The 23,601-nt window shown below is 42.6% G+C and overlaps 1 protein-coding gene across 2 annotated transcripts in view; it reads right to left on the reverse strand.

The window, feature by feature from the left end:
* Positions 1 to 23,140, reverse strand: part of GPR107 (G protein-coupled receptor 107) — a gene marked incomplete at its 3' end in the record, with an annotated part of 37,876 nt that extends 14,736 nt beyond the window's left edge. For both annotated transcript variants that reach the window (XM_084299048.1, XM_084299049.1), the window contains exons 1-14: positions 23,008 to 23,140; positions 18,484 to 18,603; positions 17,326 to 17,376; positions 17,126 to 17,214; positions 16,607 to 16,773; positions 15,093 to 15,127; positions 14,838 to 14,894; positions 13,877 to 13,990; positions 12,227 to 12,360; positions 11,234 to 11,309; positions 10,157 to 10,230; positions 9,465 to 9,582; positions 8,328 to 8,458; positions 6,417 to 6,460 (exon numbers count right to left, since the gene is read on the reverse strand). In XM_084299048.1, the coding sequence (XP_084155174.1) occupies positions 6,417 to 6,460; positions 8,328 to 8,458; positions 9,465 to 9,582; positions 10,157 to 10,230; positions 11,234 to 11,309; positions 12,227 to 12,360; positions 13,877 to 13,990; positions 14,838 to 14,894; positions 15,093 to 15,127; positions 16,607 to 16,773; positions 17,126 to 17,214; positions 17,326 to 17,376; positions 18,484 to 18,603; positions 23,008 to 23,124 (1,327 nt within the window). In that variant the 5' untranslated portion in view covers positions 23,125 to 23,140. The remainder of the gene's footprint in view (positions 1 to 6,416; positions 6,461 to 8,327; positions 8,459 to 9,464; positions 9,583 to 10,156; positions 10,231 to 11,233; positions 11,310 to 12,226; positions 12,361 to 13,876; positions 13,991 to 14,837; positions 14,895 to 15,092; positions 15,128 to 16,606; positions 16,774 to 17,125; positions 17,215 to 17,325; positions 17,377 to 18,483; positions 18,604 to 23,007) is intronic.
* Positions 23,141 to 23,601: the final 461 nt, after the last annotated feature.

A 23,601-nucleotide genomic window follows, 5' to 3' on the forward strand; every position in this document is an offset into this window, starting at 1 on the left:
GTTCCCAGTACATAAGTTCCAGTACAGACAGATCATTCTGTTACAAACCTACTTCGTTTTATCTAGAAATCAAGAGTCACTTTCCAAAACTGACAGCACATCCCCTGAAACATTACAGGTAAGCTATGGCCACCCTGAGACAGATACAAACCCTACTCCAGAGAGCACAAGATCACCACAGCACCTGACTGACTACCTCAAAGCATAAGGTGACTGGCAGGTGAATAAAACTCAGCAAAAAGTTGTTTTGATTTAGTACCTCCCAGTGGCATGTCAGTTAAGAGGAAGCAGAGCCACAGCTCCAGAGGGAGAAAAAAAGCAAACCTTACTTGGGAAGGAACACCAAATTTGCTTTCCTGCAGCTAAAACTCGCACCATGACACACTTATCTGAACACCAGACAGGTTGCATTGGCTTTAGGACAGTGTCCTTGTGGGGGCAATCTTATGGCACAAACTGTATGTCAGGAGCAACACTGGCTCTTGATTTTGGAAGGATGGTTTCTTGTGGACTGCACATGAAACACTGAATATAGAATAGCACTGACTCTGCAACGTGGGGTTCTGGACTCCAGAACGCAGTGCCCAAGCTGCAGGCTCACTTTTGAGGAATAGCTGCAGTCAAGCACAAAGAGCACTTCTCTATTCCCTGTGCAACAGATGCCAAGATGTGCAACTGCTAGAACTAAATCCCTGATAGCTAAATAAGCCCTGAGACATTACCTGCTCACAACTGCTGGTTTCCCACATTTAAATAGCAAAAACGTATGGATTTTCATAGGTCTAGTCCTCCTCCACCAGATAGCTTAATGTTAGAAGTTTTCCATAATACAGTTAGAGAAAAATTAAAACATAAGTACGCAGAACAAACTCACTAAATCATGAAGCAGAGAGGCAGTGTTGTCCTATTTAAAGAATTACATTAAGTGTGACCATGAACATCTTGTGATTCACCACGTATCGGTTTGTACAGAAAGATCTATTTTGAACTCAACGCATCCATCTCCAAGAACTGCTACCAACTGGTGCACTGACAGGCCACGAGAATTCCCAGGCTTTGTGGTTGAAGGAACACCAACTCAACAGCTGTGATTCAAACTGCCAGTCCATCAGTGTTTTAGTCAACAACCAAGTGAGCTGGGGAGTCATTTCTGTTGGATTCATGCAGTGCACAGGAGGAGGAAAGGATAGCGAAGCCAAAGATCTGGCTGCCAACTCAGGCGTCACAATGCACTTCTCTCTCAGCTGATAGAGCCCAGCTCAAGATCTCACCTACCCATCATGATCATCAACACCAGAGTCATAGTGTTACATCTAGATATCTGGAATGGCTAAGCATGGAAAAGAAGGGTGAGGGAAGAGGGAAAAAAAGACAAGAAGCACCAAATAAAAAGTCTGCAGAGGCACCTTCGGAAGCTGGCTTGCTTGGTTATCACAGCCAGGTGCTCCCCAGTAGTTAACTCGACTTCAGGAATGCTCCTCTCCACTGGCAGATTCTAGAATCAGTATTTATGCACAGTTGCAAAATCCTGCCAGTTTTTCTAAACAGCTCAAAGTTACAGCACACACTCTTCTGAAGAAAGTCCAAAGTCATCCTTGCTTGTCATCAGCAGCTCGTGAATTGGTTTTTCACAGGCTGAAGGTGCTTCAAGTGTTAATTCTTGAGTCTTGCTATACTGGACGCTTTGAGATTTAGGCTCACCTAGCCTGGCAGCCCAGATACCAACAGCAACGCTCCCAAGAGGGAAGGCCAGCAGCTGTCACAACTTAAATCACCTGCAGCCCCAGCCTGTAAAACTGTGATAAAACAGCAATCGCAGCACGCAGTAAAGGTTAGGTAATTTTATATTTTGAGCATGATAACCGTTCAAGGAACAGTGCCCAACTGCAGAGCATAACAAGAAAAGAGATTCTACCAAAGGTTTTACAAACTAATTCATACCTGCATTCCGCCTCTTTCATAGACTAATTAAGATGAAAGCCACCCTCCAAGATAGACTTATAACTTCTATAACTTGCTTCTCAGTTTCCCCTCTTCATCACCATTTACTTTAACAGCTTATGCTTGCAACAGCCTGATCTGCACTGATCAAAACATAACATGCCACAGAATTTGGGAAATCAATCACTTTTTCATTTTGCTCCCTGTGCTAATTTCAAATGCTGGGGCAGTCTGTAAGATGGAGAAAAAAAAAGCCAGACAGCGACAGCCCTGCACGCTATCAGACAATAGCTTTCTGATGAGTAAATCTGAACTTTTCAGAATATGTATGTAATAACAGAAAAGGACTGCAGATAAGGGCAAAAGGAGCTCAAATTCAGACAATACAGTATGCAAAGACAAACCATAATGTGTCTAGAGCAAACAAAGTACAGCTAAGAGTATTTCCACAACGCACTGCACGCTATAGAAGTGTGTACATTTGAGGTGCAATCTGTGCCATTACTTAATAGTAAATGGAAGTCTTGTATCCCCCACTCCCCAGCAATGAATGCAGCATGTGGATTTAGACCTCAAAAAGCAGCTCCAGGAGTAACTCTGAGACATACGGCCCTATAATCTCTATGGCACTCTGCTTAAAAGCATTCCTATACCAGAAAGATGGGGTCAAGCAAACAGATACAGCAACTCTCCGTGTCACGCATTAGAAGGTGGCACTAGTTAATCTCAAATACTCTGAAGCACATTAGCTGTTTGGCACAGAAGTCCCCATCACAGTCAGAAGAAATTCCAACGTACTGGATAAGCAGCGTGTCTCCCACACGTAACTGCCATTTCAGCCCTGGATACCTACATCCAGGGTGCCTGGAAGCAGTACACTAGAAAATAACAGGCCCATTTTGTTTCTCAACTTGCATTTCTCAACATTTCCCAGCCCTCCTGTGCTATCCATGGAGGTCTCGACACTTAAATCACAAAGCTTTATCTCAAGGCTTTGAGATGTCTGTGTACTGCCTGGAGCATGTTTACCCGTGCATTACTCCCTGCTCCTTGCCGGAGAGCTGCCGAGGTGTTGGAGCACGGATCTGCACACCATCGCCTCCAGCATCTGCTGAGCTCAGCTGAGCCCAGGGGGCTGAGCACCACGCAGGACCAGGCTCCTCGCTCCCAGCGTTTGTGGCACAGAAGCAGGATGACGCTGAAGACAGCAAATGGTTTTTCCTGACACGGGGGCCAAGCACGAAAGCATTCATCATCATTTGCCCGCCGCACGGCACACGGGGGATGTTGCCTGGGAGCTATATGTTGCAATGCATTTCCCCTTGCACTGCTGCCAACTCTGCCATGCTGCAGTGCTTCGGGAAAAGAGCTAGCTTGTCGTGATCAGACTGCACCAAGCTTCACAGCTCTCATCACACGCAGAGGTCCAGGCAGAACAAAAGCTGCAGCGGTGTTTCCAGCCCTCCGTTCCTCCCTCAAACAATATATAACGTGACAGGTAAGAGCGGGTTGTAAGACTTCAGAGGTCCAGGGACCAAGAACTGAGTTTCAAATAAGTTTACTATATCATAGTTCTCCTCCTTTACTCATAATGCCTCTGAACAAGGTAGTGGTATTTGAGCAGCCCAAACGATTTAGCTTAGTTTGGCTCATTTAGGCTCATTTCCTTAAATCTGCAAGCAAGACATTTGCAATGCAGATCCAGAAGTGGACAGAGAGCAGACTGCCTCTGAAAAATACAGTGACAGACCAGAAGAGCTAGGCACTCGCTTAAATCTGAAGGTGGTGATTTTTTTTTTAAAGAAGCTCCTAAAATCCTATTTTCTACACCCATTTCAGTGCAGGACAAGCCTCTGTATGTCAGGTATTTAGCTTCAGAGTTAAAGATCACCTTCAAAGGAATAAATAAATAAATCACCAACCAACCAGGCAGCCCAGACCCAGCTATATCGCTGTGCCATGCCTACTCTTTACCAGCAAACCACAGCATCTGTGCTTGTGAGGTCACCCTGGATAAGTTACAGCTTTAGACCCATTCCTCCAGCCTTGCCACTTTAGGAAATCATTTTAAGACAAATCAAGTTTAAATGAACGTTACCTAGTGACTCGAGATCACTAGCAGTAGTTTTAACAAGCCTTTTATGTAATTGTAGACAGCTAATACAAAGGCCTACAGCAAGCACAGCTATAACAGATTGAAGACTCATAGCCTGGCCAGCTCGCTACTTCATTTCCATGCTAGTCAGACTGCAGTCATGACTGCACTTGACCCAAGGGAGTGCTATCTAATAAACAGGTTGTGAAGTAGCTGGAAGAGGACAAGACAAACAGGCAGGGAACACAAGCAGGATTCTGAGCCATAAAGTCCTGGAGTCGTTAGTTCTGGTGGACGAAAGGAACCAAAAACAGTTTTCCTCAGATTTTCATCACCGGCTAAAAGGTCACCAGAAGACCCAGTGCCAGGAAAAACAGCTATTTAATTTTTAGTATATAATTCCCCAAGATACCCTGTAACTTAATGAAGCCTATGCAAGAGGAACAGTGAAAGCAGCCCTTGAGGGCTGCTAATACTAGACAATAAATCCTAGCCAGCAATAGGCAGGCTGACCAGAACTCTGTCCACACAGGATTAAGACAACCCTAACCACAGGATAGACAGTGCAGCAGCTAAACTGCACATGAAAGGATCCAGAAGCTTTCACCACTTAAGGAGAAAACAGTCTTCATCTGTGGGGAAAAAAAAGGCTGAGGAATTCAGCATTAGTGCTGGTCATATTTTTCTTGTGAGAAGGCAAGACACTGAGCAGCACCTCTGCAGAACAGGACCTCCAAGGGATGCCTACAGAGTTAGGAGCATGTGGTTCCACTCAAGACACTTCATTTATAAGCCTAAGAATGATTTTACCTTATTATAGTGCAGCCAAATCATCTTTTGTTTCCTCTCCAGGCACACCAGCAGCATGACACCATCAGGTAACACTCCCTGTGGGCTTCCACCAGCCACCCCTAAACATTGACCACACTGTACCTGACGAGTGAGCCCCACCGCTGTGGCTGTCCTGGCCACAATCTGGTGGTGAGTCTGTGCAATGCTTTCTGCAAATATTTTCTTCTTTAACTATTCCTTTATCATTAGGCTCACAGCTGCCTTATGCTATGCTGCCTAAACAATTACTGAACCTAGAGAATCTTCACAGCTAAGCATGGTAACAGCAGCAGCGCTTCTCAGATCACCATTTTCTTTTACCTCCCTTTTTTTTTTTTTTTCTTTTACCTCCTCTTTTACTGTCCATGTGACATTATAACACATCTTTCAGAATAAAAAGCCAAAAGCAACGCTTGTTTTTACTCAGATCAGGATCCCACCCACCACAGTGTCAGACGGGCAGGTCAGGAGCCTTTATGTTGAACATCCTTGATGCTGTCCACCTTAATTCTGTCCTTCACTCAGTACGTTTTGAAGTTAAACTCCATAGCACCACCTTGTGATAAAAACCACCAAGTGCAAGGTGAGCACAAGCTAATAACCAACTTGGGACAGACCCAGTGGTTTTCCATCTCTGTTAGGTGCAGTAGCCCCCAAGTTCTCAGCATGGAAGAGTCACAGACCCCCTTACTGCACAGCAGGTCTTCTGCCTTAGTGACACACACTGACCCCACACTGCAGAAACAATAGAATTAAAGGATAGGACTGGACTGAATGGATGTTTCAACAAAAGACCTTCTACAAATACAGCTTTCAAGAAGAGTCAGCCCTAAATGACAGACTACTGAAATGGCTGCCCGCTTCCTAGGAAGCCAGCGCTATGTTCCATGTGTGAATCTGCAGCCAACTGAGGAACTAATCTGGAAGCAGTGAGAGGACAAGGCAGGAAAAGCAAACACCACAAAAGACATATTTGGGCTGACTTTCCATCCATCGCCTTGCTCACTGCTACAATAAACATAACGTGACTTTACACAAGCAGCCCTTTAAATTGCTGTACAAACATGGACAAGTCAAGAGCTGTGTTACACTCGATGCCAATTTATGGTTTGTTTCCTACTGAGGTTTATTTCCCTTTGTCCAGGCAGGAACAGAATTCTGTAGAAATTAAATTAGGCTCACCATTAGTCAAAACGGACCCCCATTTCCAGAATTCTTTTCTAGACTGCTTCTAAACACCTGAGTCTGAGAACAAGGCAAAGCTGTCAGATGATTTGTTCTAGGTACCATGTCTAGCTTGCACACAGAGCTGAACGAGAACCAGCAAATAAACCTCACGTGCGAGTTCTGACAGTCAAAGCAATGCATGAGAAAGGGCATTTTCCAGATGTTATTCCTAGAAGTCCATCAAGGAAAAGCAGCAAAGCAACAGTAACATTGTAGACTTATAGCTTCAGTTTATGTTTTTCAAAATCAACATTATGTTGGAAATTTTGGCAATATCTTACGGCATGTAGCATAGAACAGCAAGAAAATTATCATTACTTGCCTTTCCCATCTGTTGCTGAAGCCTCCTGTAAATGTCTTATTGACCTGAAAAAATAACAAAAGTAGAATAGCTTTAATTTTCACACTCCCTCTTCACTGCAGCCCTCTAGAGCTCTAACAGTTTTGCTAGCTCTCTATGGCCAGGCTATGCCCATAATTAACTGTGCCTTAGCGTGTTTGGCACTGCATACATTTCACCCCCATCTCAAGCAGTTAGTTCAAGTATCTGCATCTCCTTGTGATTAAGAAAGCTAAATTGCTAAAACCTGCTTCAGCCTACAGAAAGCTTTGAGGGATGGCAGGAGCAAAGTGAGAAACTGGGGCATTTTCCAGCTTAACGCTTTCCACTTGTACAAGTGAGCTGAGCTACTATTCAGAGTACTGCCAAGCATTTGGCATCTTACTGCTCTTTTAAGCTCTTTTCATTTAAAGACTTGATTACAGCTTACATGGCGACATAGGCATCTTATGTAACAGAAGCTACCCTGCAGGAATGGAAATTCGAGGGCCAAGTCTTAGTCACCTTGCTCATATGACTCAGCCCACCAGCTGCAGTGAGGCTGTCCAGATGAAAAGGGGCAGGATTTTGTGTCCTAGGCTTCCCTGCCAGTTTGTGTTGGTACCATGACAATGTAGGAGCACTGGTTGCACACTATATAAACAGCTACAGGACAGTTCACACAAATGCATCTGTTCTTCAGACACGGTTCTGTTATGGAAAGCAAGCTTTGTCCTAGCGTATCACTACACAGGACACAGATTCTGCACATTACGCAGCTGAAGCTGTGACCGTAAAAGTTCCCTTTACATAGGAGATCAGAATCTCTCTCCAATGAAGGTTATTATTCCTGTAGTTTTATTTACCCAACCCAAATGCTCTCCCCACCCAAATGCTCTCCTTCCAGTGGGGGAAGTGTCAAGTGGGTAGTGCAAATTTCTTGGAAGACATTTCCCTGCCTTGGCAGAAGGCCACTGAGACTGGGTTTGGTCGTTACACAGAGAACTGGGAAGCCAAAACCCACCTTAGTGAGCCAAGGTGAAGCTTACTCTCATCTACCGAGCACCGTGTATGTGTTTATACACACACATATGCATCATGAAACAGTTTTCTCCAAAATGCTCAGGAATTGCACGCTATAGAGTGAGGATGTGTTTATTAGACAGACACATTCCTTCTGTGTTTCAGAAAAAAACACTGGAGATACTGGAGAAAAACAAGAATATTGTGTTTACTAACCAAGGAGCCAGAAGCTCCTTCATATCCTCTTTTAAATCCAGCTGTTTATCCAATTAAGACTAAATGAATTTAGAACATAAACGTTCTGACAAACTGGCAAGCAGCAACAATAGCATTTATCTGAATTATCTGTGTTTTGGTTGGGTTTTATATAACCAACATTTTTCCTTGCCAAGTAGAGTGGAAGGAAGGGCAGGGAAATGTTCCCTGTGGGATTATTTCTTCTAAACAGTCAAGTAAATATGCAGCTACTCTGGCTGAAAGAAGCTCTGATCTCAGACAGCACTATTGTTTTAGAATATAGTGGCCTACTTTCCAACCTCAGGCAGTAAAGCAAAACCCTATTTTTCAACATAAGGGAATCAGCACTTTGACAAGTTGCAAGCTTCAAAGGCACCTATAGTCTGTCTGCACTGCGCTGGCCATGCTTTTAAAATGCCCCCCATTTTCATTTATCCTTTTAATATATTTCCCAAGCAAGCATCTTTCACAACATTGGCCTGAAGCATTAAAGACCAATACAGTTTAATTAACAGAAGACTTGACTCCACAAAGGACAGACATTTACTTCTTTGCTTTGGTAGCATCTTAACCTTTAGCAGTCCATAACCCCTAGCTGAGAAGCAGCCCAAGCCATCAGGGCTCAGAAACCATACATCACGCCCAGTGACTCACCATACCACTGGAAATAGGATGGCACCACAACACAGCAGGTCTACCAGGAAAAGGATTTCTTTCCACAGCCCATATTCAGTTGTTCCCTCTTCTGTCGACTCTATGATAATGTATGCCACGTTTGCCAGCACCTATGGGACAAAAGGTGCTTAATGGCTTCAGAAGCTTTCCAAAGAGAGAGAAGATGTGGGCTGCCAACTCGGTAAAAGCTGTCCCACAGTTGCAGAAAGAGGCTATTTGGTAACATCAATTATTCTTCTGCAGCTCTATGTCAAAAATAACACGTTCAGAAGCACCTTCACAGGATTTACAGAAATAACTGATTGGAAATAATTTCTGCTGACATTCAGGATGTAGTCCTTTTTGCTACATAATATGCTGAATCTACTGTACCAGTAGAGATAAAAAAAGAACAAAATTCTATTATTTTTTTTTCAATACCAAAACAGGAGTCTGCATACACTTAGATAGCAAACAGTCTAACCACATTATCCTAAATCAAGTCAATAATTCAAGCTGGTCATTCACAACATTTTGTACTCTCTACTGCTCTACAAGAACCTCAGACTCTAAGTATATCCTTCTGATTTTGCAGCTGGGCAACAGATTCTGTCTTGGAAAGCAGACTATTCTACCTACAACAGCAAATAGAATTGCTCTCTTCCTTTATTCTTCAGCTGCTCGAGTAGGACATAAGCTCTGACTGCTTTGAACATACTGGGAAAATTTCCCTCAGATGCAATGGGCCTACAATTTTTCCCTTTCCTTAAACCCATTCAGCAAGCATTTCAGAAGTGACAGCTTTCATTTAATATCTCTGCTGAGTAATTTAGTACTGTTTTGCAGCCCAAGTTTTGTCCCAGCATGACTATACCTACATTAGAGTTACTTGATGCTTACTGACACTATTCGATAACCATTATCTCATACTCAATATGAGGAGAAAAATGGGCAAATTACAGAAATAACTTCAGCCCCTTTCACAGCTCCTAAAACTCTTAAATTCAACTTATATTGTAACCAAGAGACTTATACAAAAAGTAACTGTGATATTCTCTGTAGGATTCAGAGTCCGTTACATTTTTCACAATCAGCTCTCTCACAATATAGTAAGTATTGACGCGGTTCAATCCTCACCTGAAGCGGGATGACAATCATGAATATTTTTTTGTCTTTATCTGAAAGGATGTGTTTAATGAAAGCCCAGCCAGTTCCAATGAGGGCAATAGTGATGAACAGAAGAGCACCTTTCAGTCTGAAAGAAAAGCAGATAGTACAAGGAGATTATTATACAAGAAGACCTTCTGCCCAGGTCTTCTCTCCTACAGTCAGCAAAGCCACAAACCCAAATAAATGCCTTGCTATTTGTAAGTCTGGCAAGTGCTTATCCTACAAGAGTGAAGCAGATGTATTTGCTTACAACTGTGCACCACACAGCAACATTACCCTTCATTCACAACTGTCAATATAAGCAATCTTTTCCTGAGGGAGTCATCCATTTACCATCATGAACAGGAGAAAACACTGGCAGCTGCACCCTCTTACTATTCATACCAAGAGCAAATTAGATACTTGAATATTAGTATGAATAAAGAATAGCAAAGCATTTCTCCTTCTACTCCTTTACTCACAAAGTACCAATTCTCTGCAGCTGCCCTCTGCAAGTAGAGCTTTCCCCTTTACACGGGGCTGACTCTTATCTTGTCACTCAGACCGTAGTACAAAAGAATCAGCAATTTCCCAGTTTTCTTTGGAGGGAGGGGGATGGCCACACCAGGAATTCAGTTTCATTGTTTGAATCTACCAAAACAATCTTCTGATATGCTTACAGGTGAGTGATGTAATAGACAACAGCCCAGCCTTCAATAGGAAATCCCTGAGAAGAAATGTAGTGATAGTCGATCTGGAAGCAGAAAATACAACATACTTCATAATCCTCTCATCAGCACCCCACCCACGCCTATACAATAGGTCTGCTCTCGCAGCCATTTCAAGTTTTATTCTCCATCAGCATGTACAAACTCATCTCTCCCATAATTTAGAGGATGCTTCCTCCCAACACATTCGAGTTTTGTTTAGTACTGATCAGGTTATCTCCATTTGCTCTATTTCCTAAGCATCAGTGAATACATTTTATACAATCTACATCCTTCCTACACAGCTACAGTTAAAACAATTGCATATCTAGTTTATTAATTCATTGCTCGAGTTCAGTTGCAATAGGAAACTAGAGGCTCCCTAGTTTTACTTTCATTTGGAAGCAAGATTCAAACCAGTAGACTCCAAAATTTTTGTAGGTATTATCCTTCTATGAGCTTGACGGCAGAGATCATGACTGGCACCAACACTGGAAGATTAAATGTTTGTCATTATCTTTGTTAACGATATCTTTCAGCGGAAAGGCAAAGTCAATACAATTCAATAGAGACATCATGTATTGAATGTGTTAAAGCTTGTAGTGTTAGGTCTGTCATGGTATGCCATACTACGTCAGCTGAAGCAGCAGCCCTCAATTTTACAGACATCAATCAAGGCCAACCATTCATTAACATTTATTGTTAAGACATGTAGCTGGAGCTGTACCATTACTCGAGCTTCCAAGCCAGCCTCAGATGGCTGAAGCATTAGAATTCATGGAACTCATTCAAGCCTCCCGTATATCCTTGTTGCTTTCCCTTTTCAGGCCACAATCTCGATTGTATTTGAAGTCACAATTTGCTGATGAAAATTGAATCGCTTCCACCACACAGCTGTGGTTCAGTATCAACACTCCAATATGAAAGACATTTCTCTCCCCCTTCACTCCTCTTTCCCACCCCCCTTAATGCAAATTCCTCTAACATCATGCCCTGAATTCCACATTTCTAATTCCCAGCTGAACAGCTTAGCGAATAAGTTATACGTACCGCATGGAAGACCAAGGACAGAGATTTTGTGAAAGGGAGGGCTGCCATTAGCCAGTGAATCTTAAAGACATCATTTCTGTGGAGAAAAAGACCTATCAGTTAAAAGCCAGCAGTAAAAATCTGTTTCTGCAAGGATATTTTCTTTATCCTAAACGTCAGAGTAACTCCCAGGAGGAGCTGACTATTAGTGTAAAGGGACTCTTTTTAATGCTGCAGTCCAAACTTCTGCAGCATCTTGAATAACATTTTAACGACATGTTCTGCTATTACTTTTTAATTAGTTTAACATGGTAGTTCGTAGCTATGATCTATACATACAAGATGTTTGTTAGAAAATTACTGAATACGATTCCAGTGGTATCACAACTGCTGCCCCACCCCTCAAAGTCACTAAACTACACCACCACGCTTGAACTTCAGATCACCAAATGAACTTCAGACTACCAAATCACCTACTACATCACCTACTGAACTTCAGACTACCAGATCACCACATTACCTACTGAACTTCAATTCAAGTCCTAGGGTCCAAGCTGCTCCTGGCTTCTGATGTTACGTTTTAATGATTAAGAAGCATGGCACATGGTGAGGAATTCCCACCACTTGGTCTATAGTCAAAGTGTTTATGGCTCTCGTCTGCTGTTCCTCATAAGAAAATGATTATTAAAGATTTCTTATTACGTAGAGTTACTTCCAAATAGTATTCTCTGTTGTCCACTACAGGAATTTCCTGTGTATTTTTTGGCACAATATATTAAAATATGCACACTGCATGCATAACCTAACATAAGACTTGATAACTTTTGAACAATGGTCTCCTACAACGTCACCGATTAAAGTAACTGTTGCATCTAGAAGCTGTATTAGGTACACAGCATTGAGCAAGATTTAGAATTCTAAGTGATTACATCTGAATTGGGCATAGTAAGAGGAGGAATAAAATTAAACAAGGTAGGTCCGTATTTGTCACTGACGCAGCATTAGCTTGCTTACCTGCGTTTACGAAGTATGTGGATCCACACAGTCCCAGACAGGAAAAAGAAGAGTGCCATGGAAATGTAAAGTTTTGGCAGTGGAATCTCACCCGCTGAGAGGTAGCTTTCAGGATTCTTTTCCGTAATTTCTATCTGAATATTAAAGGTGTGTTATGCGTACAATTGAAAACAGATTTGGCTAAAGCATTGTGAACTTTAATTGCTAACTCAAACAGATACATTCGTTTAAAATTAGCCTTTCTGAAGTGCTAACTTATGAGACAACAAAAAAAAAAAATAAAATCAGCTCTTCATCTTCAAGCATCTCAAGATATTTTTCAAATTGCATCTGTAATTTCCTTGAAAAGCAGAAAAGGACAGGCAGTCCCTTCTGGTGCTTCAGTTATGCAACGTTATTCAGAAAGGAAGTAATTTTCCCAAAGAACAATTGCTCTATCCACCAAATTTCACATTTAATTCAGTAACAGTATCTACACAACTTTGTGTGAACAAGCAGGGTTTTTAGCACAGTCCTAATTTCAGGTGAGCAGAGAGTGATACCTAGCTGCAAGAACTTTTAGGTTTGCTACAGTGGATTTCTTCAGGTGCCAAGAGAAAGGACGTACCTTGCTGCAAGTCTATCACCTCGTGACTGAAAAAACATAAGCTTTAACATCTTATTTATATCCCAAAAAGGCTTGCTTATGTGTGCTAGGACTTCATTAAAATAATTCACCAAGACTAATTTGCAACACTGAAAATATCGTGCTTCTCTGGATACAACTAGGTAGGCTAGTTACCCAGGTTTTCTTCTCTTTCCAACTTCTTCAGGGGGTCAAATGAACAAATTGCAATTAAAAGACTTGGCTTTCTAAACAACGTTAGAAGCAGATTTAAAGCAGTTTAGTCCGAGTGAAATTAGGGCTACTAAGGTCTATCACCTTCATGTTCCCCTGCTGTAGCATCAGCACAGCCACATTAACAAGCAGTTCAGGGGCCTGACCGGACAGTTACCTTAGTCAATGAGAGGATTCATTACAGAACAGACTACATTGAAGTCATTACAGCAGCATGGAAGGCAGTATAAGCACAAGAAAGGGAAAAAAATGGAAAGCCCATGCTGTTCTAATAATCTCTGGCTCGAGACTGCATAGGATTGAACCCTTGAATGATAAAAGAGATAGGACATGTGCGATGAAATATTACCCTTAAGGGTGTTCACCAAACAGTGTAAAAATGCATCCTGATTTAGGCCATTAAAAGCAAAACAACAAATTCACAAATACCAACAATTTAGATTGCAGCAACAGCCTTAATATCTGTAACTGTTTAGAGAAAAAAAAATACGATTTTGGGGACTAACATAACACAAACAGCTGTTCTAGCTCATCTCATTACAGCATCTAGTCACAACTGTGTACACTCAACCAATCCCACATGCAGTCTTCAGATTTTCAAACATTTCTCTAAAAGTAGTACTTTAATTCTTCTTACTGTAGTTGCTGCCTTCAGAAACGCCACTACAGAGATTAAACGCACAGCTCTGAATCACTTCCCACCCCAGACAGACACTCACGTACCGCATGTGCTTGGTATACAAGCTAGACTAAAGTATACAGCTTTCAATTCTAAGTGAATGAGTTAATTATACTTTAGAAGCTATACTCACATCAAGACTAAATAGCTGCTTATCAGTATTAGGCTGCCCCTTTTCGCCAACGCATTTGTGGAAATACAGGCTGTAGAGACCTTCTTGGTTATCAGAGCTGATGTTAAAAAAAAACTGAAAACAAAGAATAGGAAAGTCAGCATTCTTCTCATTCACAACAGGGTTGCATTGTTAAGAAGCCATCTCTCCTGGGGCCAGAAAAGTCATTTTGGTTCAGTTGGTTCCTTTCTGCAAACATACTGTTCTGAGGATACATGTACCTGTTCATCTGCAAGTTTCAACAGCATTCCAGATACAGAATCACTATTGCTGTGCACTCTAGAAACCCAGGACATTTGGGCATCAGCGTTTAAGTCAGTTCGACACAAAAAATAACAGGAAGTGTCCTCTATTTAACATGGTGAAGCACAGAATTTTGATCATGCTTGCCTTAATGCATAAGATGTTCTGTTCTCACCACAACCACACAAATTTTCACAGCTATGCAAATTTGCTCTGTTTCACATTACGATCTAAAATATGCTTGTTTTATAGTAACCAACAATGACAAATGAATCAGTGTACTGCAACAAAGCATTCATCTGGTTTCATGCAGAGCAGCTGTCCCTTAAGTGAATCATCAGACAGGTCACAGCTATTTGTTGTTAGAAATCTGCATGCACTAGCCAAATCCCAGTAAATGTTAAGGCTTTAACAGACCAAATACTTGGATATGCCAAGGCTCACAGACTATCATATTAGGTGAGCTGCAAGGAGTTTAAAATCAGTCCCCACACTTTATGAAAGATGAGCTTTCTGGCGTTTCTTTCAACAAGAGTCCATCTCAAACTTACAAAGCTACTAAAGAGGCTCTGTACCGAGGAAACAGGCACTACAATAAGGAGCAGCAGACTTTTCACGAAGTACTACGTCAAAGGAACCATCTATACACATTAAGACTAGGCAATGGCAGAAGCCCTACCTGAAATGAGAAAGTTCCTCCATCGTTGCGAACATGATGCTGTTGTTCTATTATGCTCTGGGAAAAGGAAAATAGACACGGATTTCTAGGCAGGTACCTACTACATCTGGTTACATCACCCAGACAAACAGAACTGCATCATGTACATTTATAGTGGAAGCTGAGAGCAACAGAATACTCCTTTCAACCTTCTGGCTATACTTATATTGTAATGTTTTGCCATTTTTTTTCTGAATGAGAACAGCAGATTCTTACCTGAGAGGTTGTTGTACTTCGTTGGGACTTCTTATCTAGAGATAAAAGTATTAATGGTACATTTAGAGTGTTTGCATTTAGACAGCCTCACAAACTACCACCTTTTACACATTGCCAATACCTTACTCAAATATTCCTACACTCATCTGCATGACAGTTTTCAAGATGATCATCAGAGATTCTTCCCCAACCCCTCCTTACTTGCCGAGGACTCTTCCCTCCATTACCATTCATTCTGGATGCATCCTTAAATGTTAAGGCAGGCTTCCCTACTACTACACCTTCCACAAAACCCTGCCCAAAGAAACTTTCCACCCCCTTCAGCTACAGGGATGCAGGAGGCAGATGGCATATACTGGATTCAGGCTACAGCTTTGTTTCCTACACTCTACAACTATGTGAGTTTAATGTTATCACTGATTAGCCTCAACGTACACATTAGGCCTGACAAACTTACAAAAAAACTAACTTGTTTTGGGGAAGGAAAAGGTTCTCAACTCCTTATTAGGCAAGGTCACGATTTTTAAAAAAAAAAACAACCTGCCAAGTAAAGATCTGTTCTGGAGAAATTTAAACTGGCAGGAGACTTCTACAGAGCAGCATGTGAAGTTCACAGTTTCACTCCACTCACTTCAACAGACCCTGTATGAAGCTTTCCAGACATACAGTCATTCCATCCTACCAGAGAGTAAAAGTTTTAAGACTTAAGCTTTGCTTTTGGCTTCCGTGTGTCAGCACACTGTCAATGTTCACAACACTACTGCAAGAAAAGCAAAGCTAGAGCTGTCAGACAAATTATCTTCAGTGCCATCCAGCTTCAGCTCTTGACTTGTTAAAACAGCTGTGCAAAATAAAGACACCATTTTCACCTATATCAAAGATCATGCACACTACACAACAAGACAGACTCCATCTACTACAGATCAGTCTGCTACATTTAGGAACTCTTCCAGGAAGAGATAACAAACTGTTTAGACCTAATTCCATAAGGGCAGAGACTGTCAAATTGTTTCATCTGCTGGTCTGGAAGCCAGACAAAGATGTATCCTTGCCAGAAAGATTACTGGTATAGCTGCCTCTCCATCCCCTTAACTTCCAAGTGACAGACTAGATTTTAACCTCTCAGATAAGGAAGATCATCATCTCATAAAAATAAGGTCTGGAAAGGACACGTGGGCATCTTCAATGCAGTTTCTGAATCAAAGCAGCCCTACTGTCAGTAATGGACCACACTGGCCACAAGTGTTTAAAATCTTTTAGTGCAGATAGTCCCGCCCCTCCTCACAGATACTGTAGGTCTCTAACAGTCACGCTAAGCCTCCAGGGGATATAATGCACATCACTGAGCAGGAGAGACTTCAGTCCAAAGAGTAGCCCAAAGAATGGGCAGGTTTACACAACTGTCAAATTCTAGCCCAAGGGGATCCTGGAATGTGACCACAACACGCTGCTGGGTGCACATCAACCAGAAACTAGCAGTGACAGCACACATAGATCAGGTTGAGCAGACTTACCTTTGCCATCTGTATTTTGTTCAGTCTCTTCCAGACTTGTACCAGAATCAGCATTTTGTTCTGACGTTTTTGTTGGCTTGGTAATCGTGGCAGTAGCATTTTCCTCAGACACGAATGAAATTTTAGGTAACAGAGAAGAAGCTTCTGCAGAGAACCGTACTTTCACACTAAATAAGATTTTTATACAAAAGAAAAGCCAATCAACATTCTTAAAGTGGCTTGCATAGTCTACACGTGACCAGTAAAAGACAATCACCTTATTAAAATGCAAGAAAAACCTACACCAAAGAAACAAGTCACATCCCCTAACCCCTTCAACACACAGAAAAAATTCTTTATACCTCAAAAATACCTATCACTTTATACCTCAAAATTTCTTTCATTCCCAACTTTCACGTGACCCACTGAGAATACAGCTACATGCACTACAGCTTTCCAAGCCCTTCAAGAAGTATCAAATGTTACATTGACTTCAACTAGCAAAGCAACCCAAGAATGCAAAGTACACCATTTACTCACACTTCATTTGTGAAGTCCAGAAGTAAGATTACAATAGACACATCTTGCTCTGGTTTCTTTCTCAGAATACAGTAATCCAATTCTTCATCCTGGGAAGGAAATCAAAAACATTTTTGAAGCATCCTCCTGTTTATAAGAAATGGGTATGCTCTCTCCCATGTAGAGGCTACTATTTTTAGGCCAGCATCCACATCTCTTACCAGGTAAGTGGAGAAGCCATCGTTCCTTGTTCGATCCAAACTGAACCCCACCTATGAGACAATTAAGAAGAATCTGTCAAATTACAACAGCTCAGCCCCCCAGGATGAGAAGCCAAGCCACCATGGAATGAGTCAAAGACACTGCTCTCAAATTAACCTATGTTTAAGACAGAATTTTTCTCATTACCTGTTTAGACAGAAAATAATTCAAGTATAATAGACTTGCTGCTTCATCCATACCTACTAAGAATGTAATATATACGGACTCAAACTCAAACGAGAGTGCCTTCTGGCATTGCTCCCTTTCAACTTGCTACAGTACTTTTCCAGAAAATTTTGCATGAGGAAAAGATGTAACATGTTTTGTAATAAGATAGAAGTACGCAGTGAAGTCAGAACACATCTGTTTTCTACCCAGGTATTTCCATATCTCTACTAAAATCATTAACATAACATTATGTACTACATAAGGTGAAAGTTCTCTAAAAATCTGGATGTGGTCACTGTACTGAGAATCTACTGATAATATGATTACACAGTGTATTCAAATATAACAGGACAACGATACGAAAAGTCTCAGCTCAGAGGACTGTTTAGGAAACCTCTGTTCAATCAAGAATCGATATATACCCACAGTTTGTACTTTAGCATGTATGGGAATGGCACAAAGCTGCACTGTAGGATGTTCAGACTGGACATCAGGGAAAATTCCTTTGCTATGAGCATGGTCACACACTGGAACAAGCTTCCTAGAGAGGTGGTTGATGCCCCCATGCCTGTCAACACTCAAGAGGCATTTAGATAATGCCCTTAACAATATGCTTTAACTTTTGATTTGCCCTGAAACGGTCAGGCAGTTGGACCTGATGGTCTTTGTAGGTCCCTTCCTACTGAGCTATTCTGTTCATAAAATACATATATGGACACACAGGTTCAGTCGAGGACGTGACGAGTTAAAATTTGACCTTAAAGCAGAACAGACAGCACTTGAAGCTAAGTTTCATAACGTATACATATCCTTACAGGTTGCTCGCAATGGGGAGCACAGCAAACAGCACCACCAGTTACAGTCTGACACCTCACACAAGTTCAAACATCCAGTGCAGGGGGCAACTTGACAGAAAGCTTAAGGCAGTGATTGGACTCAAAGTGACTTACTTCTGTGCCCTTAGCAGCACTCACTGGCGGCTTCAATGAAAGGTTGCTGACATTGACTTTCATGAAACCATCCTTGAAGAAGCCAAAGGTATTCAGGTGCACTTTCTGCCTCACATCATCCTACAAGAAAGAAAAGACAGGTTACCAACCCCATACACGGGTCCTGGTTTTGGCTGGATTACACCACAACACGCAGCCACCTGCCCGAGCAATTACAGAGGAAGTAGGGTGACCAAGATTGACACTTAAGTATTCATGCAAAACATCTGTCTGATCATACCAAGAGCAAATCTCTTTAGGATACCTTCAGATACAACCAATCAACTCTTACAGCAACTTAGACTTGAACTTCAAACAAATGTGTCATTGCTGATTATTTGACTCTACTCCTGAGAATGCTGCAAGAAAAAAGTCTGGAGGACATTAAATTGCTGGCATCACCGATTAAGCAAACTATTGCTACCAAAAAAGAAAAAAAAGACTGGAGATGAATGAAGAAAACTCTTGTTTGAACCCTAGCCACTGTCATTGCAACAGACTGAAGAGGAATTAGTCGACTGTAATACTCTTACCTAACTGAGAGCTGGGTTTGGGCCATGTGTTTAGCAAGTATCACACCACATTATTGTCCTATCAGACCTTCTGTGTTAGGCAGGGTCACCGCTTGGCAGTCAAACACCTAACACACTGCAAAGCTATCTGCACAGCGCAGATGAGAACATTTCTTACATAGCCTCCTTCTTCCAAACGATTTTTAATAATGGTCCTGGTAAAACTCAAGGCCTTGAGTCTTACAGGTAGGGTAAGCACTGAATATAGATAGGTGGGGTCCAACAGAACCACTAGGGTTAGTTTCTCTAACAGAAATCCCAATCTCTAATCCTCTCCCCTGCCCACAGGCTTACTTGCAGAATAATTTGCCTCCTCTCAGACTGGCAAGGAAACTAGAAATTCATACCTGCTCATGCCTTGCCCAGCTTATTAAAGTTCAAGTATACTTGGCTTTTTCTTTTTTTTTTTTTTTTTTTTTTTAGGTTTGAAGGACCTGATCTGAAAATAAGTAAAAATTACACACAGCTGCCACATCAGACAAGGAAAGGTCACATTCCTGGTACTTTGCATTCTGAGATCAATAAGTAGGTACAGAAACACACAATGGGTTGGGTTGGAAGGGACCTTAAAGATCATCCAATTCCAACCCCCTGCCATGGGCTGGGGCACCTCCACTAGGTCAGGTTGCTCAAAGCCCCATCCAGCCTGGTACGCAACTGGACCCTCAATCCTACAGGATCGTTAAATGGAAGAAAAATAAGAACAGAGCAACAAAGATTAAAAAGCACATTTAAAACCTAGTTTAAAGCACTTTTACAAGTGATCACTGAAAATAAGTTATTTCCTCCTCCTGCTATGCCTAGAAAAAGATAATCAGATTTCAGAATACTTGAAGCAGAGAAGTCAACTGCTAAAGGCCATCAGACTCTTCTGGATGAGGCACTGAGCTATGAACTGAACAAATAAGTAAGTTGTCTCTTTCCCTTGATCCCCAATTTTGCTATCTGCATAAAACATTCCTTATACAAATGCCACTGTAAGAGCAGGACACAAAGCCTGGCACAGCTGACCTGTAATTTAGCCGTACTAAGAGATCACCCTAAGAGAATCAAGCTAACCTGACAAATAACCAGATGGTTCCCTTAATGCTCAGAAGAGGAAAAAAACAAAGTTAGTGACATGGCTTACAGCAGATGCTTTGTTTAACAGAGTATTAAAGTGGTGCCATCTTTGCATTCTAGGCACTTGGACGCTTGAAACAAGAGTCCACGTGGGTCATTTAACAATGCTTTACACGTAATTTCTCAGTCAGAATAGAGGACTAATACTAGCTTTTTAGATATACACCTGGTGTGGTATTAAGCACTTCTGGACAGAATTGTGTGGGCAGCAAGGAGAGAAACAAAGCGTCACCCAGCCACAAGGCGTTCTGTATGTTGTAAATACAAGTGGAGACATGGACACCATTCAGAATTCCTGCAAACACTACACAATTTCAGTTCAATTTCATCATTTGCTTCATCGGTTCCCCAGCGTGCTCCCCATGAACAAACAGTACATACCACACACTTTCCTCCCTGGTTTTATATCAGCTTTGGGTGCTTAGAGTTTACGGATTTAGTTCACAAATCCTTCAGCTTTACACGATCCTGACAAGCAGCAGCACACTCCCCATGAGCATCTATTGCTTGGCGTATCAACAGCTTGAAGATGCTGGCTAACTGACAGTCGTCTCACCTCTCACGAGAGGTTTAACGGGTTGGATATATCTGGCTTTTACTTTTATCCACTCAACTGCAGAAATATTTGATCGTGTGTTTAGAACAAAGATCTAAACCAGCACAAATGAATACTTAAGCATCTGAGCTGTTAGCATGCACGGGCTTTTAATTTGTATAGGATGCCTTCAACACCTAAACATGCCCCTTCAAGAGGGGACGACCTGGGCCTTATTAGTAACAGGTTACAGTTGTACCAACAGATTAAGTTGTCAGCTGCTTTCCATACAAATCTTTCCCTCTCAGATTAAAGTCAATCCTGCACCATTTGAGTACAACTAAATAAAAGTGGCATCCGAGATCCTACAGAATGGGTAAAGACATATTTAACATTTTAACCCAAATCTAACTGGGATGATGCTATCAGTATGAGTTGCTTTGAAAGGGTTTTTCAACTTGTGCAATTGAAATCCAAGACTTACCACCATAAAAAGGCCAGAGGGATTTACGGACAGAAACAACCACTGAAAAATAACATCTTCCAAATAAAAAAAATAACATGACATCACAATCTTGACACTGTCATAAAACAGGAGGGGTTCTACTTCCCTTTTGGAAGCCAGTGCATTACAGAGCAATCTCACTTTATTAAAAGTAACACGACAAACTGCTACACAGCATCCTCAGTTGGATGGTTCCTCTTGATAATTTACTGGAAACATCTAATTTCAGCTACTCACCAGCATTAAACTTAGTTGTGTACCTGACAAAGGTCTCATCTGGACAAACTTCCTCATTCTCGGAAGCAGTCGGTATTACAGTATTCAAATGTTAAGACCAAAAAACCCCAAACCCACAGCACATGCCCCGCTTACCATGTTTTTGGTAAACAGAAACATGCTAATTGCCACCCACTTTTGGAAACCTCTGAAAATTGTTTCCAGCAGTTCTCTTATGCTTGAAAAAAGCATTTTTTGTTTGTTCGTTTTTAACACACCACATTATTTTAATGAAGCCAATAAGTGCTAGTAAGGAAGAGCCTTCATTAGATGAGGTTATTCTAACAGTATGGGTCAAACAAATCCATTTTCTACCTCAGAAAAAAATCATTTTGTTTCTATAAAGGGAAAAAGCTCTTTTCATAGCTGCAAGACGTGCTGATTGCGACTCGCTTTTCTGACATCAGAAGTTTCACTTCCGGACGTTAACTACGAAGACAGAATGAGGCTTTTCCAACGTAAGCAACAACAGGCTGTTTGCACAGGCCTCATACCCAGCACTCGCTCAGAGCCGTGGCCTTCAGCTTGGCACAGCCTCAAAACACACACTGCCACCAGCAAGGAGCCAGCGGCAGCGACACCAGAAGGGAGGTTTCATTATGAAAGGGTACCGCTGTCGGAACCTGGTGTTTACATAAACGCTGTAAAGCAGCAGGTGAAGAGGCTGCACTCTAACAATGAAGCTCCTGTTTATACAGGTGTGTGAAGGCACGACAGGACATCTGCTTCCCGCAGTGCGTGGCAGCTCAGCGCTGCAACCCACGCAATACCTACAAAACTGAAGCCATTGTAAGAAGGGTGCAAACACTTTGGGACTTCAGAAATGCTGTGAAAGGATCTGGGAACTGTGGTGTTGGGTGCTGAGGATGTTTGCTTGAAGCCAGACCAAAAGTTTACAATGTAAGCATAGAAAGCGCTACCCTGGGAGAAACTCTTCCAGCATTCAAGCGCTGGTCAAAAATTCTTTGAAACAATAAAGTAATCAGCAAAATTTCCTAGTTAGTTGTTTCTGAGAAAGGTTAGCTTTTCCTGGGGCAGAACAACGTTCACTCGGTTGTGCATCAGACAGCTGTACGGACTGGAAACCCCCTACAGCTGAGACAGGAAAGCATCCCCGCATCCCAGCGGTTGGAGGGGAACTCCTGCAAGGCCTTGGCACTCTCCCTACCCTGCTGCAGCAGTGCCGATCCCGCTCTTTTTACACTTTATTAACTCCTTTGGGTATTTTTATAGGCAAAACCCGACGCCGTTCGCTCTGCTGTGCCAAACCGGCACTGAAACCAACCCCCAGCCCTACGCTGCGAAGCCCCCGGCCACGCAGCGCCCCCTCAGCCCCCTCCCAGCCCCGGGCTCCCCTCAGCCCGAGGGGCAGCAGCGGCCCTGAGGGGACGAGGGGCAGGCCCCGGGACTAGGCCCGGGGGCTCCCCGCCAGCTCCCGGCTCCCTCCCGCTCCCCTCAGGCGGCACGGGCCTTACCCTGAGGGTGAGGTGATGGACGCGGGCAGCCGCCGAGCCCGCGCACAGCAGCGCCAGCCCCAGCCGCAGCCCCAACGCAGCCCAGCCCGGCGCGGCCCCGGCGCCGCGGGCCGCCATCTTCAGGCCAGCGTCAGCATCCTCCTCAGCGCCGCTTCCGGGGGCAGCGCGGGACACGCCCCCTCCCCGCCAAAGCCACGCCCCCTCCAGCACGGCCACGCCCCTTCTCTGTCAGGGCCCGGCCCCACCCGCTCGCCTCACGTTTTCCCGCCCCCCCCTCCCTCCCTCAGAGGTGCCCTGCCCGGTTTGTTAAGCGATGCGTTGGAGTTTTGGCTGAATATCTCAGCAAAACGGCCCTAAAATAAAACACGGGGCTTTCGACTTTCATACTGAGGTGGTTTGGAATGCTTCTGAGCTGTTTGAAAGCCGTTTAGAATCGTAGTTCCACTTGAAAATAAAATTTCACACAGCTGGGGCATGGCTTCTGTGAATTCCCTCACCAGGGCAGCACAAGAAGTGTAACACAACATAAACGTCTCTTGTTCAAAGTAACACAACATAAACATCTCTTGCTCAGAGTAACACAACATAAATAGG

Source organism: Netta rufina (genome assembly GCF_964035555.1).
Source record: "Netta rufina genome assembly, chromosome: 20".
Classification (NCBI taxonomy): domain Eukaryota; kingdom Metazoa; phylum Chordata; class Aves; order Anseriformes; family Anatidae; genus Netta; species Netta rufina.